At 37.0% G+C, this 23,514-nt stretch overlaps 2 protein-coding genes and 1 pseudogene across 4 annotated transcripts in view; 2 read left to right on the forward strand and 1 right to left on the reverse strand.

Moving 5' to 3' along the window:
• Positions 1–22,612, reverse strand: part of LOC145943463 (lachesin) — a 227,146-nt gene extending 204,534 nt beyond the window's left edge. For both annotated transcript variants that reach the window (XM_083050998.1, XM_083050981.1), the window contains exon 1: positions 22,518–22,612. The gene's annotated coding sequence lies outside the window, so the exon portion shown is untranslated. The remainder of the gene's footprint in view (positions 1–22,517) is intronic.
• LOC145944538 (uncharacterized) lies at positions 4,209–7,577 on the forward strand (annotated as a pseudogene).
• Carpb (Carbonic anhydrase-related protein B) lies at positions 14,709–22,662 on the forward strand. 2 transcript variants are annotated; one of them, XM_083051010.1, is made up of 10 exons: positions 14,709–15,105; positions 18,392–18,505; positions 19,078–19,128; positions 19,246–19,574; positions 19,830–19,925; positions 20,021–20,087; positions 20,749–20,903; positions 22,009–22,137; positions 22,222–22,267; positions 22,526–22,662. In XM_083051010.1, exons 2-10 carry the CDS (start codon positions 18,442–18,444, stop codon positions 22,540–22,542), a joined length of 954 nt encoding a protein of 317 aa, XP_082907136.1. In that variant the 5' UTR covers positions 14,709–15,105; positions 18,392–18,441; the 3' UTR covers positions 22,543–22,662. The 2 variants fall into 2 exon arrangements, with proteins under 2 accessions (XP_082907136.1, XP_082907145.1); XM_083051019.1 differs by lacking the exon at positions 14,709–15,105 and adding an exon at positions 15,210–15,808.
• The last annotated feature ends 852 nt before the right edge of the window (positions 22,663–23,514 follow it).

Genomic DNA, 23,514 nt, shown 5'->3' on the forward strand with positions numbered 1-23,514 from the left:
ATATATACGTAAGAATACTTTAGAGAAATCAAGGATTACAATTACTTTGTAAAACTGCTTTTTGTTACTGTTTTGATTGCTTATTTTGGCTTTCGTATATATTTTTTTATCAATAACATTTTTTTACTGTATATATAAATAATTTTATCAAAATTAATGAATTTGTTAGAAGCAGTATCATCGTTTATTATAATCAATGATATTTTCGGATACTTAGAATGACATCTACCACGTTCCCGTTTAAGCAAAACTCAATGGATCAAGCAACAGCCATGAAACTTTATTGATAAAATTTAACAAAATAAGAACCACGACATATATATATATATATATATATATATATATATATATTAATACATATATTACATATTCAAAAATATTTATTTAAATCTCGTGAGAATATTGAATAATAAAAAAATATAATTAATAATTTTTTAAAATATTGCACAAGGCAAGCTCTTATATAACATTTCCAGTAAATAAATAATGTTACTATCAGTCGAGAATATTGTGATAGTAGATAAACTTACATAAATAATTTTATTACACTCGAATCTCTCTCGTTCGCAAAGTCCTGCCGTCGATAAGCTCGCACTTGCAATTTTCACATGCTGGAAAATGCACATGCATCTCCACGTTACGATCAGTCGAACCATTTTCATTTTAATTAAAAGAAAATGACGAAGAAGTGAGAAGAAGAAGGGAGAAGGGGGTTGCGAGGAAAAATGTGAAGATTTTTTTTACGCACACAAAGAATTAACTTTTTGTTCCAAACACGAACTGATGATTTATACGTGCCAATCTTACGAATGCATCTAAGATGTAGAAAATCGACAATGCAACTGTACAATTGCATACTTACAATTGCATATAAGCATGCGCGTTAAGATAATTTCCGTAATTTGCTCGTTACATCGACGTAAGGTTAATTAACCGGAAGTTTCGAACTGGAGTCAGCGAACTCCCGAGAGATCGGTCGATTTGATACTTTGACATACGGTTAATTAATCATGCGCTAATTAACTTTGGAGTGTGATTAACTGCCTGAGATTTTTTCAAACAGATTTTACCGAGGAGAATCAAGTTTATCGTGCACATTATAGCCTCCTTTTTATAAATCACTTTCTATATCGTTATGGAAGGGCATGTGAAGAGTCATGCATATATAAATGCATTAAAAATATTCCTATTGTAGATATGATCGTCAATGATGATGAAAAACTTTCTTAACAGAAATAAAAAAAAACATTTCTCTCCGATAATTGCTAATCGATATTTTTTGTACAACTAAATATAAATCCTTCGCACAACGGTATTATATTTCACAATGTTAAATGAACTCGTGTAATCCCAAAGGAAGGAAGAATTGCATTATATTAAATATATCCGGTAAAATTCTCCAGCGATAAAAAAATTCGAGAAATTTAGCAATTACATTTTAATCTTGTAAAGAAAATATAATTAACAAAATATAACAAAATAAGATAAAATTAACAAAATAATAAGGTAAAAACAATAAAGTAAAAAGTAAAAAGTAAAAAAATGAAGCTAGTAACACGTATTCTTTATTGCTATTAAAATATTTGCACCATATAGTTTTTATGTTTCTGATGAGAAACGGTCAACACGGATGAAATATATTTGCTACGTTACAACGTAAAAAACGCATAAATTATACTAACGATTTACGAGCACATGGATGTAAATTATTTAAGGACTTAATATAAGCACCAAGCGAAGAATTAAACTTTCCACGTTGTCATTCAACGGATGCAATTTCCGTTTTCGGAAGTTGCTTCGGCGTACATGAGAACGATGTAATGGCCCTAGGCGCACGGATCGATACGCGCAAATATTAGTAAATTATATGCTTAAATAGTCTGATTTGTTGTCCCATAATTTATGGTCATTACCAGGCACATAATTATGAAACACGATGGACCTGAAACGATTAAATCAAGGTTAACGTAATTAGGCCCATCGTACCAATCTAATCTCTTGATCACCGTGGACTTTCGCAGACAAATTAGATCGTTTATTCTAACGAGTGGCCTTAGATAAGATTATTGATAAAATTATCTATCATAGAAAAGACAAATTTTAAGTCAAGATTGCCTTATAGGACTTTATTATTTAAATTTGTCCGCATTATTTAAAATGCTATTATTTAGAAATAAAAAAAATATGAGAGAGATTAACACTCTTGATATTAATAAAAGTAAAACATGAAAAACGCATTAGATAAAAATTTTCATAATGACTCAAGAAGATTTAACTACCCTATGGCTTGTAAAAAAATGTTGCGAAAAACTTTTCGCAACTGCGACCGTTTTAAACGCGATAAAATATTTTGATGCAATACTTGAAACGTACAAGATACAAAAGTTGTCAAGCGGCAAACTTGGGCAATTAAATTTCTCGCTCTCTCTCAAGTGAGCTGTAAGAAATTATCTTGCGGTTGGACGGCCATAAAGAGCAGAGCTCTACTTAACATACTCGCAGTTTTCGAGCAAAACAGGATTAATTAATTTCGTATTAACAATATCGCAAAACAACACGGAGCCAAATAACAAATAAATTATTTGATTCCGCGTGATGATGACGATTCATTTACAATAGAAGATAATCCGCATCGAAAATATTTTGCATCGCAAAAATGGATATCGTAGAAAATGTTTTGAGAGAAAACTTTTATACAAAATACAATTCGAATTATTTACTGGATCTTCTTTCACAGCGCGAAACTTCGCGACACGCTGCAATATTCACTTCTTGGTTCGACGATCAATAAAAAATTTTATGTGCTGTTATCGCTTTAACGTGAAACGTTATTTGAGCCCTGGGTGACATTTTATCAATATATCCGTTGTATTAAATCCTTGCCGATCGATGTAAACGGTTACTTGTCGGGGCGCCTTTTCTCATTTAACGCCCGCATTCCGCGTCGACTCGTATTTAAAGCTCGTTACTTCGCGTGTGTAATTAACTACGCCACTTTTATTACTTACTTTTAATAGCGCGGCACGCGTGCACGTGCTATTTGCAACACGAACCGCTTTGCATAAATGACGTTTATCGATTTCATCACACGGTTCTTAACAAGATTTTTGCGAAAGATGTTTATATGGATTTTAACGATATATATATTCCTCTAAAAGCATAAATATACATGTACAAATGAAACTCGAGACAGATACGTACACAAACGCGCGCGTATATACATACTATTATTAACACGGTTAGTTACTTACACCAGGCTCCAGTTGCCTTTTCAATATACGTATGGATGTTGTACGAGTATGTACGCGGATTTTGTAATACACGTGAGACCCCCTAGTCGTTTCAGATTACGGCTGGTAAAATGGAATATCCAATAATAAAAACGTACATCGCGCACATTGGTTAAGTAACTCGCTCTAACGAACGACTTGTATGTACATGTGTATGCGAACTTTTTAATTACTATATATCAAATAATTCGAATCTTTTTAAGCATGAAAATTTATTTGATGTGAAATATATCTTTTACACATATTTCTCCTTTTTTTCTCTGTGAATCCTTCAATCATTAATTTATAAACAATTTTTTAACGTAAAATTAATTTACGATTTTTCACAACTATTCAATATTTAATTTTAAATATGTCTTGCAATAAATTTTTATATACAAATAATAATTTAAAAAAATGAAAAGTTTAACAATAACTTGAAAAATTAAGTAAAATAACGTTATAATAGTATTATTTTTACGCAACAGTTATTATTACTTACACGTTCTGTTAAAACAAAAAAAATTCAATCCAGATTGATGAAAGAATCTAAACATGAAGAAATATGCGAGGATTCTCCGAGCTTTATTGTACTCATATATATGAATATATACATACATGTTTGTGCCACGATCAGAGTCAAGGAGAAACATAGTAGGATTTATCAGTCGAATAAGGGAAAATCCACAGCGATAATGGAAGTCAATGTCTATGAGAATGCGAAAGAATAAAAGTGTGACAGTGTTTATCGCGTCACAGATTTGCGTTCGCTTTAGATAAAACAAACGCCCCCTTGACCCGCCCGTTAAAAAAAGATACGTCGTTATCGTAAGAGAAGCTCGAAACTTGGTCGAGAAAAACTCTCGCATTTATGTCTCTCGTTGTCACTCGAGGAAAGCCTCCATAACCACGGCTTGCGTCCCGCGTGAATAACATTCGTTATTCGTCTTGGAAGTGAGTTTATTACATTGTATGAGCGGTTACGACAGCAGATTTTTACAACCAGCAAAAAGCAGTGAGAGATAAGACATCGTTGGCACACCAAGAAAAAAGAACGTTAACCAGGTGAGAAATCCTTTCTCACGTATATGTTTGACATATACGCTTTTCTCTCCTTTCTGTCTTTATTTATCCAACATCTTCGTGTAACTGACTGAGGAATTACCTTCGTTTTACTTTAAAGAAATGTAAACGATAAATTATTTTATCGTATTCTTGTTGACAAATCAATTTTTCCAAAAATGTAATTACCTTGTCACCAAAACGTTTATGTTTAATTTTCTAATTATTAAATGTGGATATAAATAATCGATTTGTAATTTAAATTTATATAAATTATAAACATAAATTTTGTTACTCTTAATTTCAAAGCTTGATTCTTTAGATTAAAAATTTTTCCAAGTATTAGGTATTTCTTTCTTTTAATATCTCTTTATAAATATCTCTAACTATGCTGCCAATTAAGAGCGTATTAAGGCTTGAGCAATTGCAAATTTATCAAAGAATGTACTGATATTGATTCCTCCTACTGAAACACTGTATACACATAATCGATATCTCGCTACATCGTAATTACCATTACCGTTACCGTAATACCATGATTAAAAAAAATAAACTGCTCAGCAAAGCGAGATATTTTTCATGATAGCACTCATAGCGCCAGATCGGTTCTCGATATTGGATCTCGGAAAGGAAGCAGATGAATAAATATAAAATATCTCGGAAAGATACAAACACATATCAGTTATATTATTTTATACAATCTTTACATAGATCAAATAAATGAATCTAAAGTTTAACTCAATAGCGTTCAGTCGTATTAATTTTTATTATGTTTATTGTTATAAAATAAGCTTGATAATTAGGTCTTTTATTAATATTTCTTGTTCTATTTCACATGCTTGATTCATATTTTAATTTGTTCCGCTCGATATTAAATACTCCGTCTTTTTTTAGCAATAAAAGATTTTTAATTATTTTAATATACCCTAAATTTTTAATTATTTTAACATACCGTAAAAAATAATAAGTTAATTATAAAACATATTTAAAAAGCAGCAACACAACTTTGTATGTCGATATCGATTTTACAACGTCTAAAATATAGAAGCGGCTCAAAATCTGGTCGTGAGAAGACAGGCGGTACATTTACTAGATGATGTACTATAATAACATTTGATTTCACGTTACAGCGATGCATTCGATGCGCGCTCTGTTATGCCGAATACATATTGTGTATTATATTACGTATACAGAATTTCGCGCCGAGACGAGACGAGAGAGCGCAATCGCGTGACTAGACGCAGACAGGGACGAGGGAAGCATTATTGAGCACGTGCACATAAATGTTTCTGAACAGGCTCGTATTTTACTTCATTCCGAGCGATAAGAGAGAACCTTCCACCGCGTGATCCGAACAACTCATTTCTGACAACCCATTCATCGTTTTTCGCAGCACGTAACTTACAATCCACGATTGCGCACTATTTTCTGACGCGCAACGTAACAGATAAAACGCACGAATATCATTTCCTGTTTTACTTACAAATATCTCCAAATATCAGTTGTCTAGTCAATATTTTGGACGTTTGTAAATTCACAAATTTTCGTCGTTCAATATTACATTATTATTTTATTATTATATTATAGCATACATCTTAAGAATCTCTTTTTAAGAAATGTAACTTCATTTATCCTCATTTATCATTGTACCCTCTATAATTTAAAAATATTTTTACGTTTATATTATATATATATATATATATATATATATATATATATGTATAATGTAATATTATGATTCAGCTTATTTCGATACTAATTCTATCACAAAGATATTTAGAGCTAGGGATATAGAATATCCCAAAACTATCACTATACTCGTCTCGATTACGAGAAACTTGAGAATAAATAAACAGGGATGATAATTGTTTTATAACATTAGAAAACAAAATTAAATAACTTTTGAAAATTAAAGAGTTTAAGTGACATAAATAGATAACAAAATATTATTCTTCGCGTAGTAAATTTTATCAAGTTTATCATAACACACTATATATCGGAAATTGCTCGCAATAATGTATCGATCGTGTTTACTTATTTAAGGTGGCAGTTCTCCGCACTTTCGAGAAAAAAGGAGCTATAAAGAGCTATGAGATTTTATTTCCTTCGCCGTTTTCTGAGCGTGCTTTTGCTGCTCGTTTCTTTGACATGTGCCACACAAGGCAGCAGCCTTCGAACGAGGCGTTCTGTCTTGGATGGTATCGGAAATACATTGACCAGTATCGGGCAGACAATCAAGGATACCATGAAGACCGGAATCGACTCTATGTTCCACCGATATACAACCATCAGGCCCGAAACGACCGAGCCGACCTTGGAATCGAATTGGAATGAAACAACACCGGACTATCGACAAATCATAAATGTACCCCTTAGATGTCCACCTAATCATGTGATAGTAAAAAACCGATGCCGAGTGGCCACTCGTCGACGATGAGATTCTGTTTAATTTCAGAGAGCATCGAAGTATTTCTTCATCAGATTTTTATCGTATGTATAAAACAATATAGTTATAATATTTTGTTAAATAATAAGATTCTATAAAGTTCGAAAGTAACAATTTCTAGAAAATTAGGGTTTTCAGCAAGTGTCGATATTATTATATATCAAACATTTGTTATATTTGATTTCATACACATTATATTCTCATGATCATAACTCAGAATAACGTTCCCAGGAAATTTATCTATATTTAGATTGCATAACCAAGATAGCTCTCTGAGGAGAATTTAATTATTCATAGTAAGCGCTAATCAATATGACTTGGCAATCGTTATTCGTGTATGCCATTAAGATTTTCAGCATATTCTCTCTTGAAACAGATGTAACTACTTCAGCTATCAGCTATACTATCATATTGATATTATTTATCAAAACCCGTCGACATCAGGTATTGAATAATAATATAATTACACATTTTGTAACATTAATACTTATTACTGCAAAAATATGTTAACAATTAAATAATTATCCCTTGATCCTATGTAACAATTTGTTATTTAAACTTATAATACGCTACTTTACAGTATACTGATATCCTTAGCGTGATACGTCGACATAAGACTTGAATAATAAGTATATATTTTATAAATGCGATAATGTATAAATATTTAGCGCGCGATGGGATTAAGATTAAATATCTTACAAATGAGTTTGAATTTATGGTTTCGAATTCTGTATGATTACTTAAAAAAAAAAAAAAAACAATCAAGTAGACTGGAATTTGGACGAGATAGGTTTCGAATCCTCTATGAGTATCGCGAAAAACAAGAGCACTACTTTCAAGTACACTTGAACCTGAATCAAGTATGTTTGAATCCTTTATGAGTACTTAGAAATTTTACGTTGTTTCGAATCAAAATGTTTACACAAAGCAAAAACTATTTTTTAGTATATTATTTTTATTATAATTAAAAACTTTTAAAAAGAAGTATAATAGAAAATATTTAATAAAAATAAGAAGCATAATAGAAAATATTTAATATATAATAATATCATAAATAGATTTAAAAAATTTTTGAGTTTGAATACTATTTGTAAAAGATTCAATTATTTACGATAGAAAGTATTTATAATTACATTTCGATTCTTGCATACTCAATCTAAAATTTGAATAATAATAACTAGATTCATTACTTTGTGTGTGTGCAAATACAATATATAAAAATATTATTTCTTATAAGTATTATTTTTGAATCCTGGAAAATGAAACTTTTGATTATTGAATTCGATTCGAATTTTTAAGTACAATTTAACTTAATTTCATCTCTAAAGTGTATCTACTGACAGAACCAAATTAATAATTAATTATTATTAAATTAATCATTATAAATGGTAACATTTTAAATTTATTATTCAGGATTGAATACATTCTACATTTATGATCATCTCGTAATGAAAAATTATATTATTTATAGACATTCTCTCTCGTTTGCCCTTCTTATCTCTACATAAATAGTATATGAATTCGAGGGTAAACCTCGTCGCGCTGCCGTTTAATATATTCTTTGACGATCTTTGAACGAGAGATATCTCGCATCCGAGATCCGCACTAAATACCCGTTCGATTTCTAAATTATACCTGTCACGAATATAAAACGAGTTACGACCCTTACGCGATAGATCGGCATAATAATGGTACGGCGATACATATCGAATTCTTTTTTAATGCCTGTATCGCGTGTAAACTGTAAAAACGGGATCGAGAAGGCAGATAAGAGTATACATTTGTAGGATTAATATATCATTTACTTCCCTGGTGCCGCGCGAAGTGCCACCTTGCCATTATTCCCTCACCTTATCCGCTGCATATTTCCTCAACAATTATCAATTACCGATTATTATGTTCATAATACATTTACGGCTCTCCTCGCGCACGACAAGCCAGCGCGTTGTTGATTTTTATACACATATATTAAAGAATTTACACGTTGTTTTACGTGTTCGCGTTTCTTATCCATATCATATCGCTAAATAAAATCGATCGCTACGATCGCGGTTTAGCATCAATCAAAATAGATGACATATTCTTAAAAAGTTGTTAAATATATGTACCTATATACTAAAATATGTTACCCTTTTTCAAATAAATTTTTTTAGTTGCAATAAAAAATAGTAGCATCTTAAAAAAATTGAGCTATATTTTTTATAAAATTTAAAATTCAAAATATTTTTTATAAACTTTTAATAATAAAAATTTTTATTTTTTAATATAACTGCTCTTCCTTTTTCGAATTCGAGAGAGACGCTTTATTCTGTCAGAAAATCACCATTGACGATGTAGTCAATGTATTGTCTGTTCAAACGTGTAATTATCTCTATTATTTATTTTATAATAAAATTATTTTATCACTTATTTTACCGCTTTTTTATCTCTTCGGTAAAGCGCACTTATATAAAGACAGAGTTCTTCCGGAAAAGGTCGATTCAATTCATAGCCTACTGAATACCGATACATTTTCTTACAATAAAAAGCACGCTCATGTTTCGACTTCGTCGCCGAGCGATATACCTGTGTAGGCAACTTGACATAAAGACAGCTGTCGCTGAATGGAACGAGACCTGAATTTGCGTGATCGCTAATTGTGACTGCAACGCCTCTTTGTGACCGGCGCGCGCCCTACACCCCTACTTGCTCACGTATCCGTGGAGAACCGGCCAGATTTCCTGCTCATTGTCAGAAGTAGACGGCCCTCTCGGCACTTGTTGCTCGCACATCGACATTTGTCTGCCGCGCACTATTATATCGCTCTGCATTTTACTCCCGACGCGACGTCGGCACTCTTTGTCAAGTTAGGCTTGCCTCCGTGCGCGCATCGAGTCCATAAATGTGCACTCGCGTGTTTTGTCTGTTCAAGCGAGTCCGTAACTACTAGGGAGGAGAAACATCATAAAGGAACATTGCGCGCAGCGCGATAATGCACTTGTATACGATGTACCAAATAGACCAGAGACTCTCTTTTAAGCTTTAAACAAGAAGTAATTTTTGATGAAATGATTCAAGAACAAAATAGATCAATTTTAAATATTAAAATCAGAGCTTAATTACTTTATAAACGCTGCGCGAATAATCCACGATATCGAGAACAACGTTGGATGTAATTTAATTATTGAATCAGTGACACGTGCGGAATATTGTAATGGCGAAAATAGTTGGACATCTAATAATCCTCGCAATCTTACCTATAATTACAACCGAGAAAGTCATATCTTTTTTACGTTCCAAGAACGTGACGAGATCCGTCGTTATAATTCTCCATCAGGGCATTACGTGCATTATTCTCGTCGGTATGGTAATCCTTTCTTTGCCTTCGCATCGCTTTACGAACACCGTTCTTATTGGATTTTTGCGACTGACGACGTTTCTGTATTCGACTTCTCTGAAAAGAATGTTTTATCGCCACTATTCACGAAGAAAGTAACTTCGAACGACTGTCTCTTTTTATATGTATTGCAGCTACTGCTTATTATTGTCGCATACTCGAGCGGATCACGATTGGAAATTCTCGGTAAGACATTCTTTGCGGTAATTTGAAAAGAAAGAAACACACACACGCATATAATTCTTTATAAATAATATAAAAATAAGATGAAATTCAATGTGTAATTTTTTCACGATCCTAAAAAAGTATTCTCTTTTTGATGAAAATCGAGTGAATCCATATTGATAGAAATTATATTACAGTACTTTAACGAAATCTCAATTTTAATGTTTTAGTGAATATAGAATTAATTCGGAAACATTTCGAAAAAAGTTATTTGTTACAATTTTTTTAATATATTACGATAAGTATCGCAAATTTTATATCTAATTCTAAAAAAAATTATTTATATTTATAGATGCATAATTTATTAATTTGTTGCGTAATTGTTCTACGACTTCCTGTGTAAATATTTGAGAGTATAATGCTGTCTACACACTAATGTGATATTTCGGATGTCTAGGTAATTTTCCGGACATTACCCAAGACTTCGATTAACGTCTGGCCTTCCTATTTAAATGTAGAACGAGAATAGCTATCATTATTCCCTGATTTAGAAGCAGAAAAAAGAAAATGTTATCCGTATACTATGTATGTATTATTTTTATGCATAAAAAATATATATGTATATATTCATTTATTTTCAAATTGCAAAATGCATTATTCGTTTTTCAGAAGAGAGACCGAAACATATAATACGAACATATTTTAAATTTACAATAATGTATACACGTCTTACTCTTATTTACTGTGTTTGACTTTAATTATATTACTTTCTATTTCGATTTGATTACTTACATTTTTGTTTCAATTTAGGAGAATAATCTAAATAATCTATAAAAGAGTTTTATAAAATAGAAAAGTCGAAAATATATCAAAACATTGTATATTTTCATCAATTTGCTATTGCGGTCATATTGATATTTGTATGCAATATTTAAACTACACGTCGAGAAAACACTTTTTTATAGTATTGTAGTTAATCGGACAAAACTAAATTTAACACGGTTTGAAAAATTTATATCAGAAAAAGTAATTCGTATGATTATTATTGAAAAAAAATATAAACTAATTTTTCAATATTAATCACATTCTCTTCATTCGCTATTTTATTCATCTGTGAGATATTTATGCCAGATTAACAAATGTACGAAATCAAAAATGTAAGTATGTAATTAGATCATTGCAGTTAAAGATAATAATGCATGAATCACTATTTATAAACTGTGCCGTTGCTTCTAGTACCCAATTACAGCAATTACGCGTTCAAACGATCATTTAAAGAGAAGAGAGCTCGCCGAGAGATATTTACCACCCTTTCTATAGGAAAGTAGGATGCTTGAATTGCCTAATTTAACTTCCAAAATTTGCAACGTAATCAGGTATATAAGCTCGTATTTTCGAGCTGAGTAAATTATATAGTAACATTTTAGAACGCGAAATATATGATATATAGAAACGTTGTAGACGTTAATAACGCTTCTAAACCTGTCCAAAGTTTTGACAGAACATAATGTCATATGACGCGACTAATTGCTTCAATATATTTTGGCAAGGATGAACCGTTATCTCGTGTAAGTAGAAAACGTCCGCGTTAGTCAGACCAGAATTGGAGAGAAGCGCGGCTGTATAATAAATATACAAGAATCTTAATGGACGACGTAAAACTCCCATATTTCTCAAACGATCGCGCATTCCTTTAATCAATCAAAAAGCTTCTTCATTTACATAATTCGATTTACGAAAGAGACGGACAATTTTCTTAATGAATAAGCAAATATTTACGCATTATATTCTCATTAATTCTTTCCGTTCCAATATTTGCGTTTGTGCTTCGTGTTCGATAGTCCCATAAATTTTCCTCCCTTTTACATCTTTCCTACACAGTTCCCTAGTTTTTTATTCCGCCCTCTTCGTCGTTAGACTCTATCGGACGTCGACCAAAAACACTGCTCTCCGAATTTGTTCGATGGCCATAGGCAGGCTTTCGGTAACCCGGCGGCGCCTCTTGGCCTGTTCCCGAAAGAGGCAAACTAGTTTGCTCACGCCAGGGTGACACGATCAGCCGGCCAAACACTCTCCCGCCCCCACGTTGTCTGGGGAAGCGCTTTTTTACATTTTTGCATATCCATGAGCTATACTACCCTGGCTCGGCTGTGCGCTAAGTTTGCAATATCGATAACCCATAATCGTCGTCACCGACGTCGTCGTTGTATAACGTTGTGCCGACATACAGACGCGAGAGAGAGAGAGTAAAGCTCGAGCATAAGTCTCGCGGCAAATCCAATATCCAAACAGGCGTGCATATGCAATGAGCAATCAGGTGCAGCCGCGAGAGAGAGAGTGTATCCGTATGCGTCGGCCAGTCGAACCAAATCGTCCGAAAGCTGTCTTCTCTCTTTCTCTTTCTCTCATTCGTTTCGTTTCTCCGTCTGACGGCGACGGCGACGGCGACGACGACGACGACGACGACGACCTGCTGGCGAGCGGTGTTCGCGGGGGCAATGCCGCTTTGAAAATCGATAAGCGCCTCCGCGTAGAGTCGACCAGTCAGGGGCTTTTCGGTGTATCCGCGCGCTGGAGAGAGAGAGATCCTGGCGGGGGCGCCTGGTGACCTCGAAACGCCAACGCCAGAGGATCCCCGAGCGTAATTTCGCGTCCCGATATGTCTATCGATATACCCTTCCGGCGAAGGCCGGAAGTCGCCCGCCGTAAAGTTCCGCGAACCGATGTCGATGACAGGATTAGCGCGTGGCGATGCCGCCGACATCATTCTAGCCGATGCGAGCCTCTCTCTTCTCGGCTCGAGAAAACTCGCGGAAATGGGAGCGCTTTTGCGAGATTCTATACAGTACAGTGATATTCCCGGAACGTGGAATTAAATATAAAAGTTTTATTTCAAAAATGTGTGCATGCGGAATTTTATAAGAAGCGGAAGAGTCAGCTCTCTTGAATTAAATTTAGTTTCTCTATAACGGAGAATGTATATAGTATAATTTTATCGTTAATTTTTTATCGTATTTGTACATCGATTATACATATATTAATGCAATAATTATTATAGTAATATATATATAATTTAATAATAATTGCATTATATATAAATATGTACATATTATTATAATAATCTATATTTATATAGGATATAAATATAAGATAAATTATTATATAAACACACATGAGATATTGATTAATTCTATAATCTATACATTATTAAATTAATATAATGCATAAATATTTCTGCAACACAAAATCTATCTTTTTGTCATATAATGTATACTATAGTATGCATATATGAAAACATGTTAATGATCCAACTTCACTTATAAATTTCTATTCTTTTTTTTTATAAATCCGGCTCGGGATAAAAATCTCAATTTCGCAGCGCGATAATTATGTCAAATATCCGTTTTCCAAGTTGTATATCTGCGTTTGTGGTGGTCCGAGAAATAGCCAGACGCGACGGGATCAGTTCGCCGATATCCCCCGATGGATTCTATAAATTCCTGACATACTTCTCCGGAAAGCGGGAGCAACCCCGGGATCGACCGACCGAACGCCCGATATAATAGCGCGCTCTGGTTACGCGCGGCAAGTCCCAAGAAGAAAAGAAACATCCGATAGCACGAGGGAAAGGAAAGGGAAGAGGGTATGCTCCAAGATTTTCCATCCCTCTCTCCTCCCTCGCGATTCCTCTTCCCTTTGTGCAATCGAGCGCCGTCGCTTGCATACAAAGAGAAGGGAAATTGCGGAGAGCGGCTTCGAGGGGTCGCGTTCTACAACATCGCGCCCTTATCCGGCTTACGATTCCGCCGGATGTTTCTCGTCCAGGAGCGGATTCCCTGCCGAAGAAGCGTGAGCCACCCCATTCGAGGCAAATAGGTCAATTCGCCATAATTCGAGCCGGCTCGCGCGGGATCTATGGACAGAGGGAAAGAGGGAGGACGAAGCGAACCCCTATCTCCGGATCTGCTTCCTGCCCGCGCGTTTCTTTTGTCTCCTGACTCGCGCCTGATCAGCGATCCGAAGTCGCGCAGACGTTCTGACGACGATGACGATGTTCGCGAGCGAGCGAGCAAACAGAGGCACGAGACATCTCATCCTCCAGACACGTCGATGCGGCGACCGAACAAGCGCGAACCTAACGAGCGAGCGGCAGACGCGCAGGAGGAACAAAATAGATCGCGCGCGCGCGTAAGGGACGACGAGGGAGGAAGAGAAAGAGAGAGAGAGCAGGATGATAGAGATTGAAGGAGAGACAGACGGAGAGAGAATGGGTAGAGAGAAAGGACACACCTGGCGCGTGCGCCCCGATACCGTCGAGGGTGAGAAACAGAGATCGAGCGAGAAGAGGAGGGTGGAGAGGGTGCGAGGACGCGCGAGGAGGGACGTATACAGTTGCCTCGTAGGGCAGTCGTTCCTCCTTCGTCGTTCCTTCACCGCCGTGCGCTTTTAACGAAATTATTCCGTGATCGGGGCGAAAAAAAAGAGGAAAACGCGGAAGAAGCGGTGAAAGAGGACCAGGAAGCAGCTTAGGTAGTTACGGCAAGGGAATAGAAGATAGAGGGAGTTATCCACACGCACAGGGGTAGCTCGGGGGGTAACCGCGAATCTGCCCCGACGCGCACGGCGGCATCGTCCTCCAGCGGCATCGTCCTCCTCGAAGAAGAGGTGGCCGGTTTGCGTGGTCATCGTGGCCGCGGTCGACGGCAGTAGCGGTGGAAGAAGCGGTGCGTCGGTGGAGAAGGAGGAAGAGGAGGAAAAGAAAGACGTCGTTCCTTTCGTCGTCCACGGTCAGTATCCTCCGTAGTGATGAAGGGAAAAGCGAGAAGATACCCCCGCGGGGTTGGGGGTGAAGGGTTGGGAGGGCGAGAGAGACGGGTTGAAGAGGGGAGGGGGTCAGAGGAGGACGATGATTCTCTAGGGGACGTAGAACTCTCGCCGGTTCGCGCGCGCGAAGTCGACTCGTCGACGGCGATCAGGACGCGGACGTGGAGAGGATGTCGATGGTGCCCGGTGGTGTACACTTGGCGATCGCCGCTTATTGATTTCCGCAGGAGGCGGACGCCTCGCGCGTTCTCCCCGCATTTCGCGTTCTCGTCACGCGAATTTTCGGCCGCAACCGCTTCAGGTTCATCGCCGCGTCGCGGCGTTTCGCGTCGCGGCCCCCGCGATCGATTCGCGTGCGCTCTTGCCCCCGTCGCACCTGCGTGTACCTACTCTCCTCTACCTATTCTCTCTTGCTCTCTCTCTCTCTCTCTCTCTCTCTCTCTCTCTCTCTCCTCTCCTCTCTTCTCTTTCTCTTGCTCCTCTATCCATTGTCTCTCTTCCCTTCTCGATCATCCTCGATCCATAGTCGTAAAATCGTCGCTCCGAATTTGTTGAAGACCCGCGGCGTAAAACCGATTATCTTTGAAAGGATAACGTCAGAATGTGTTTCCGTCGTGCGGTTACGCGCAACGTCGCGGAAGAAATATGAGAAGCGAGGTAGACCAGGTACGAGGTAACTGAAACTAAGTAGTATCAGAGTACGAGAGGGCAGGAATTCGAGATGCGAGGATGTTAAGTATATGAAGCAAAAGCCGATTGAGATGTAAAAAAATTGCAAGAGAGACAATCGTACTTAGAAAAGAGAATAGAGGGGTAGAAAAATAATGAAAATATATAGAAGATAGGCGATAGGTAACTATGAGAAAGATAAGATCGTGACTTGGGCTGGTATGAACGAAACACGTACGTCGGTCATTAGAATCGCGTTGTCTGGGATTTGGAACGCGCGAATGGAATGTTTGTTGCTCGAGATAAGCCCGCTGGCGGTAGCTATAGCGTTCGATTAATCGATTAGCGGCGATAACAATTTGAGTTTGGCCACTCTCTCGGCCTGGAAATGCGAGGCAACAAGAGACGAATGCTTGCACTCTGGTAATACGGCGCGCGAGTCGATCAAGATTCCTTTGTGCGTCGTTTTCCCCGGGGGTCTGACAGACCCCGCGAAATATCGAATCAATCCTCTTTTTAGGTCACTCGAGTCATTAAATCTGATAAAAATCTGACAAAATGTAATATACTGTAAGTACATGATATGTACGTAAGTTTGCTCATAAATCGATTTATATGTTAAACGAGATAAAAAGATGATTAAAAAATCCCATTCCTAGCAAACATGTAATAATATCTTAATATAATATTTTTCTGACTGATGTGCTGTCGCACAGAATAAGACATTCACACAAAATCAGTTAGACTAACACCAGGAATAATTGTCTGATATAATTGGATTGCTAGGAATAATTATTTGATATGATTGTACTGCTGAAAATGGAGCAGAAGAGTATTTTGGGAAATTGTATTCTTGTCATAGTTTTCATACATATTACATGTGTCACAATGTTAATCGAGAAACGCGATTTTGAATTGTCTTCAAATAGAATAAAATAAGAATGAAAAAATAAATGGCACTTTTCTAAACATTGTTAATAACTTTTTATATAAAACTATTTTGGTATTTGAAAAGAGAGAGAATGACTTCAAAATATGAAAAATAATATCAAACTTTCTTTATCCTCTTATAAAGCTTCTTCGCTTTAAAAATTTAATCAATTTGCCGCGCCGAAAAAAAAGACGTCAAATGATAGCGATGAGGATTAAAGAGAGTGGGTTTTATCGATGCAAGAGTTTATCTTTAATCTCGGATTGGTTTAAGTCTCTCTTTTTCTATTTACATACCTATATAATAGATATTTACTCATTACTTGAATTCGAACTATTAATTTAAAACAAGTCGATCTAAATTATTTATTTTCGTAATTTCCGTTCTAATCCAAATCCATATCAACTGCTATTTTCATCGTGCTCGTATATCTCTCTTAAAAAGCGTCTTTCCTCTCGATGAGAAATGACAGAACGCAAACTTTCGGTATTTTGGGAGAAAGTCGGTTTGTGTCGGACGACAGGCGACTAAAGCACAGGATGAAGTAGCTACGTGCGAAACACATCGATCGATGAGGCCCGAGAAGGCTCGAGATATTTCAGCGGTGAGTTCCGACGCGCGCGATAAAAGTATCTATCCCGAAGAGACACATATCTCGGCGAAAAACCGGCGAGAGGTGAGAAAGAAAAGAGAAGCGGAAAGGAAACCGCGCAGCTGACGATGAAGAGTGGCCACTCTTTGAAATTCACGAGCTCATGGAGAGCACGTATTCTCCTCTCTCTAACGGAACCTCCGCATTCCGCTCTTCTTCAGCCGTGCGAGACGTGTGGAGAAGATCCGATCGATCGATCGAAGCGAGTCGCGCACTCGAGTTTTCCCTGACCTAAGAATACAACCGGCTGCTCGAGTGCCGCGAAGAAGAACACTCGGGGGTGAGGTGGACTCCAGAATGGACCAGAGTGGGGATCGAGTGAGGAGAGAACCCCGCCCCCGTTTAAGCGACGCTGGACAACGATGACTGCGAATTTTGTCTCCTCTTTCTTGCTCGCATTTTCTCGGAGTTACTTGCTCTCATCGTTGCTCCGATTCTCTCCTGAAGAGCGAGAGAGCGGCACTTTTTCCCTCCCCCTATCGAAGACGGGCTAGATATCTTGCCGATCTCTCGGGGTTACGCACCGTAAAGACGCACAGATTTCATTCGCGAGAGCGTTATCGTGCCGCTCGCGAAAAGTGCGACGATAACCCTCTCGTGCGGAACGAGCGTAGGATGCAAATGCGACGTCGATGTTCGTCGACGTCGCGTGACGCTGGGCGATTAGATTAGAAATCCCGACGACGGCGGTTCTCGCGGATTATTTTCTCCCTTTTTTTTTCTTTTTCGTTTTCGCGAAAGTACATAGGAAGGGGAACGGCGCGGTTGACGGATCAATTACGTTATCGCGCGCGGATCTCGGCGAGTTTCTCTCGCTCGCAAGTTACCGGGCTCTTGGAGTCTCTCGTGGGTGGTTCAGACTGTTGAAGTTACCCGAGAGGGCGAAAGTCGCGACCTCCACGGGCTCTCAGTGGGACACGTGAGAGGGTGCGCGACACGCGAGCACATTCGAGCCCTGCCCGGGAATCAACTGGTTCTCCTTCTCTCTGTGTCGCAGAAAAACGAGCCGAATGATGTTCAATTGACGAAGACCGCGCAGCGCTAGGAATGGCCCCCTTCAATTCCGTCTTCCTGGGTGTCTGGGGAGTGTTCGTTGTCATTTTGATACAAGGTACGCATGTCAATACCGCCACGTTTTTATAATGACTTTTTAATACGTAAGATTTCATCTTGGATCACATAGGAACATTTTAACTTTTGATTCTTCATCATTTCAGAAACATTACTTCATTATTACATTTTCTTCTATTTTTTTATATATATATAGTACATTAAAATTATATTATATTATATAAAACATATATATATATATATATTTGTTTTTTATACATATAAAAAAAATAATTTAAATTAGCTAATTTTTTCTAACGCACATTTGTACATTAATCGATATATGCTGTTACATTTAGAATGTAATTTTGAAATTTTATATAAAAAAAACCAACACTGAAAATGTCACGCTTTGAAAAGATTGGCTATTGGTCCTTCAGTTGAGTAACACTGTGCTATTAGAAGTGATTAGAAAGTCCAATACATTTACCTAATGCAATTCCATTTGCACAAAGAGCCCTTTGTCCTGCTTTAACGTGAAACAATAAATTAATCCAATATTCACGAAGTTATACTCAATTATCGGACGTCTCGTGAAGATCATAATGCTCGTTAATAACGAAACGTTTGCAGAATCGACACCCGTTAGCTGGGAGCAATGGTGGACGTACGACGGTATTTCCGGTAAGACATCCGAATCGATTGTTTCTTTTTCTGTGTTTTTAATCAAAACGTCAACAATATTTCTCTCTCATTGCCTAACATGTCTTGTGAAAAAGAAAAAATTGATCGCATTCGAAGGTCCTGCCTTCTGGGGTCTCATCAACCCGGAATGGTGGCTCTGTAACAAAGGTCGAAGACAATCACCGGTCAATCTCGAGCCTACTCGACTGCTTTTCGACCCGAATTTACAAGCGCTTCACTTAGACAAGCACAGAATTAACGGTGTACTGGCGAACACCGGACACAGCGTCGTGTTCGCCGTAGAAAACGACACTCGACATCCCGTCAACATCTCCGGCGGTCCGCTCAGTTATCGTTATCAGTTTCACGAGATTCATCTACACTTTGGCGCGGACGATCGCATCGGCAGCGAGCACACTGTCGATGGACACGCTTTTCCTGCCGAGGTAAAAAAAAAAAAAAAAAAGAAAAATGATAAGAGCAATAATTTAAACAAAACGTTCAATAAAAAACGTCTCCGATATTTTTCGCAATTTCTCCATTTCTAACATTAAAAAGTTTTACGACAATGAAAATATTCTCGACGTAAGGCACTATATTAGAAAAGGATTTTTTCTACTTTTTTTTTTTTTTGTTAAGACTGTTTCCTTCTAGAGAAAGAGAGAGTCTTTAAATACATTAATAGCTTTTTGTTCTCGCAGCTCCAGATATTCGGCTTCAATTCGCAGCTCTACAACAACTTCTCGGACGCCCTGCACAGAGCGCAGGGAATCGTGGCGGTGTCGCTTCTTTTGCAGGTACATGCCTAATCTCTCCCGTCAACGCTTATCGCGCGTCGAATAAAGATCGGAATAAGCGATATGTCATAGACTCTTTCTCGGCCCTTTTCTAGGTAGGCGACCTCTCGAACCCAGAGCTAAGAACGTTCACGCAGCAGCTGGATAAAATCAAATACGGAGGTGAGAAATCCAATAATGTAACGAGAGAACTATATCTATTTTGGGAGAGAGAATACGGAGGAGTCACAATAAATTGAGCGAAAGTGACGCTCTGATTTTAGCTGACAAATTTTAGACGCGTTAATTTCAGAATTCTCATAGGATTTCCATAACAGTCAAAATTAGTATAGCTTTCTTTCATATTTCAGTTACATATTATTATTAAATCATCAAGTACACATTGAGAGATTATTTTTTTCTCGCAAATGTGGACACAATAGTACAATTCTATTTTTGTTTTTTTTTTTTGGTTTTAGTAAATTTAGATCTCTTGGGATATATATAAATTTTATATTGGAATAAAAAAGTGGAAAGATTGATGTATCTTCGAAAGTTTGATGATGGCATGCATTATAACTTTTTGAAAACTTGGCATGGTTTTGTCGCCAACTTTTTACCAAGAAGATAAATCGATAATTACCATCATTCTTTAAGGGAACGCGAGTGTTCCTCGACGTATGCAAATATGATCGAGCGGTGTATGCACGATAAGCTTAGCGATACGTAACGACGTAGGTATCAACTGTGTATACCGCGGCGTCGATAGTAATCGAGCGACACATACGTATATATGTAACATGCATGAACAAAGTTGACGTTATCGACCGTATGAATTGCACAGGACAGGCCATGGAAATTAAACGTTTCGGGGTGCGCGAACTTCTGCCGGACACGAAGCATTACATGACGTACGACGGCTCCACCACGATGCCGGCGTGTCACGAGACCACCACATGGATCATCCTCAACAAGCCCATATACATCACCAAGCAGCAGGCAAGTATCGCCGTGCCACCGCTGCTTTTAAAATGCAACCACACGCCTCCGCACTCGAGAGAGTTCGCGAGGGTGAAGTACGGAGGCTCCACTCAATTATGCAATTCCGATCATTAAGAGGGCGAATCTCTAAAACATCGTACTTCATGAATAACTTGGCGTAATTAAAATATTGCGAAATAAGGAGGAGAAACGAGAAGCTGATTAAACTCATATCCATCAAAGAGCACTACTACGTTAAAAAGTTATATTTGTCAGACTTGCAGAAATCTTTATTGATTTATATAAATTTTATCGTATCCTTTCAAGCGCAAAAAATTAAAGAAAAAATATTTTTAATATTTTTAAAAATGAATAAACTCTGTGGCATAGTAACATTGTTTAAAAAAACATAAACAGATGTTTAAAATCTAATTTTGTAGCTTATAATAATCTTGCTTTAATAAATAAAATATACATGCTCAATCGCAAATTAATTATTAATATGCTAAAAGATTAAACAAGTTCTTCTGGAAGCTGCTGCTTTTTCTTGCAAATTAATAAGGTAGCAAGTTTTATTAATAAACTTAAGTTTCATTGAGAAATCTTATAATAGCATAGTAGTAGGCGTAAATCTATTTTTAATGTATAAGTTAAGCTAAACTTCATACTCTCTCTCTCTCTCTCTCTCTCTCTTCCTCTCTCTCTTTCATATAATAACATTTCTGATAATCGATCATGTATTTAAATTAGCTGTCACATCAGAATTGCAAATGTTGTTATTACTGATATCGATCGCATATCCACCGAGGTGATAAAATCACTCGTACCTTATGTTATGTAATAATGGAGCTTGAATCGGATTAAAGATAAATTTTATTTCAACTTTCAAGTATAATATTCATGTGAATGTTAAAACCAATTCAGGATCATAAATTTAAATTTAATTGTTTTATATATAATTGATCGGTTTTTACTCCACAAAATTTTCGTGTTAAATCAAAATGATGTAATTAATATAAAAATCTCAGTACAAAAAATAGCATCGAGAATATTCTCTTTTTTATATTATTGTTTATTATTTATGCTATATTTCATAATTCCGATGTTTTCGTAATTATTGCAGCTACACGCTCTGAGGCAATTGATGCAAGGGGACGAAAAACAACCAAACGCTCCGCTTGCAAATAACTTTAGACCACCGCAACCCCTTCATCATCGTCCTGTTCGGACAAATATTGATTTTAATGTTCAGGTACGCCATATAATATATACGCGAAAGATATAGCTTCAAATATTATAAAGGCTAATCACGCTAATTTTTATATCACGTCTTTAGGGTCCGAAGAATTGTCCGACGATGAACAGGGACATATATTACAAAGGTATTGGATAAAAGCAGTTACAAACATTTGAACAAATTAACAAAATGGAATTAACAGACACAGACAGTCACACTTCAATTGTCACAAGAATAATATTAGTCATAAAATTATAAAATTCAACTCTCATTTACTTTGAAATTGTAAGAATGCTAAATTATCACTCTAATATCTTCGCCTAGGAGCTGTCAGAAGTTTTATAGAAAAACGCGTTTATTTTTCCGATTGCATTAAAATTCGTTTCGTTGCTTACCTTTTCAGCCAATAGCTGGAAATAATACCCAGCACTGCAGTGAGGTCGACATTCGCAGTAACTACGCTTTTCCCCGGAACGAGCTGGAACTTCGCTGTAAGGAAAAAAATTGACATATCAATTACAGGCGTGTGACGCCGGGTCACAAAAAAAATAATTACAGCAGATAGAACGCGCGAGAGACGACCGACGGCGCCGACGTCGGCGTCGAGAGGTCGAGATTTAAAAAAAAAAGATGCTTCGTTGTACTTATTAGACGTGAATTGCCAAGTATGTTTCCAGTTAAACCAGAAGAAAAAAAAACAGATATACCTATAGATCACAAGTTAGACGAGATAAGCTAATCGTATAAGATCTATTATTATACATATATCGATAACACACTATCGAAAAAAAGCTATGACTATCGTGGCCTGCGCGAAGGGTTGAGAGATGCAATTATATGTATAAAAATTCACGCGCGATGAAGCGCGCGCTATCGAGCAAAAGTTTATACTATATTCTTGTAATAAAAGCTTGAAAACGTAGAACACACGAGAACACACGCTTTCCGACGGCACAGTACTCGACTCTTCCTTCATCCATCAATTAGACGCTTTTATCCTCTACGAAGGAATCGATTCTTCCTATCCTATCGTCGAGGGATATCCGTTATCTAAACAATGGCTGCCCATCGATATCACAGCATTGTCTTGCAATAAACGCTTGGAAACGTGAGAACAAGCCGTACTTCGGCGAATCTGGTTGAGTTCCTTTATCAAGTCCAATTAGTATCTGTTCTCATCTCCCATCATCGATTCTCCTTTCTCTCCTATTCTATGATGTTTCTTACCTAAACAATAGTTACTCATATCGATGCTTTGATATTGTTACGAAGTTGTCACAAAGCAGCGATGCCGCTGATAGGTCAGATTAACGTTAAAGTTTGCAGACTTGAACCTGGTGAGTATCTCGCAGGAATATGTCTAGTCGATAACATAGAATCCGTCGAGTGTGG

Source organism: Prenolepis imparis, unplaced genomic scaffold (assembly GCF_030444845.1).
Source record: "Prenolepis imparis isolate NDT839.2.m4 unplaced genomic scaffold, iyPreImpa1.0 SCAF_1, whole genome shotgun sequence".
Lineage (NCBI taxonomy): Eukaryota > Metazoa > Arthropoda > Insecta > Hymenoptera > Formicidae > Prenolepis > Prenolepis imparis.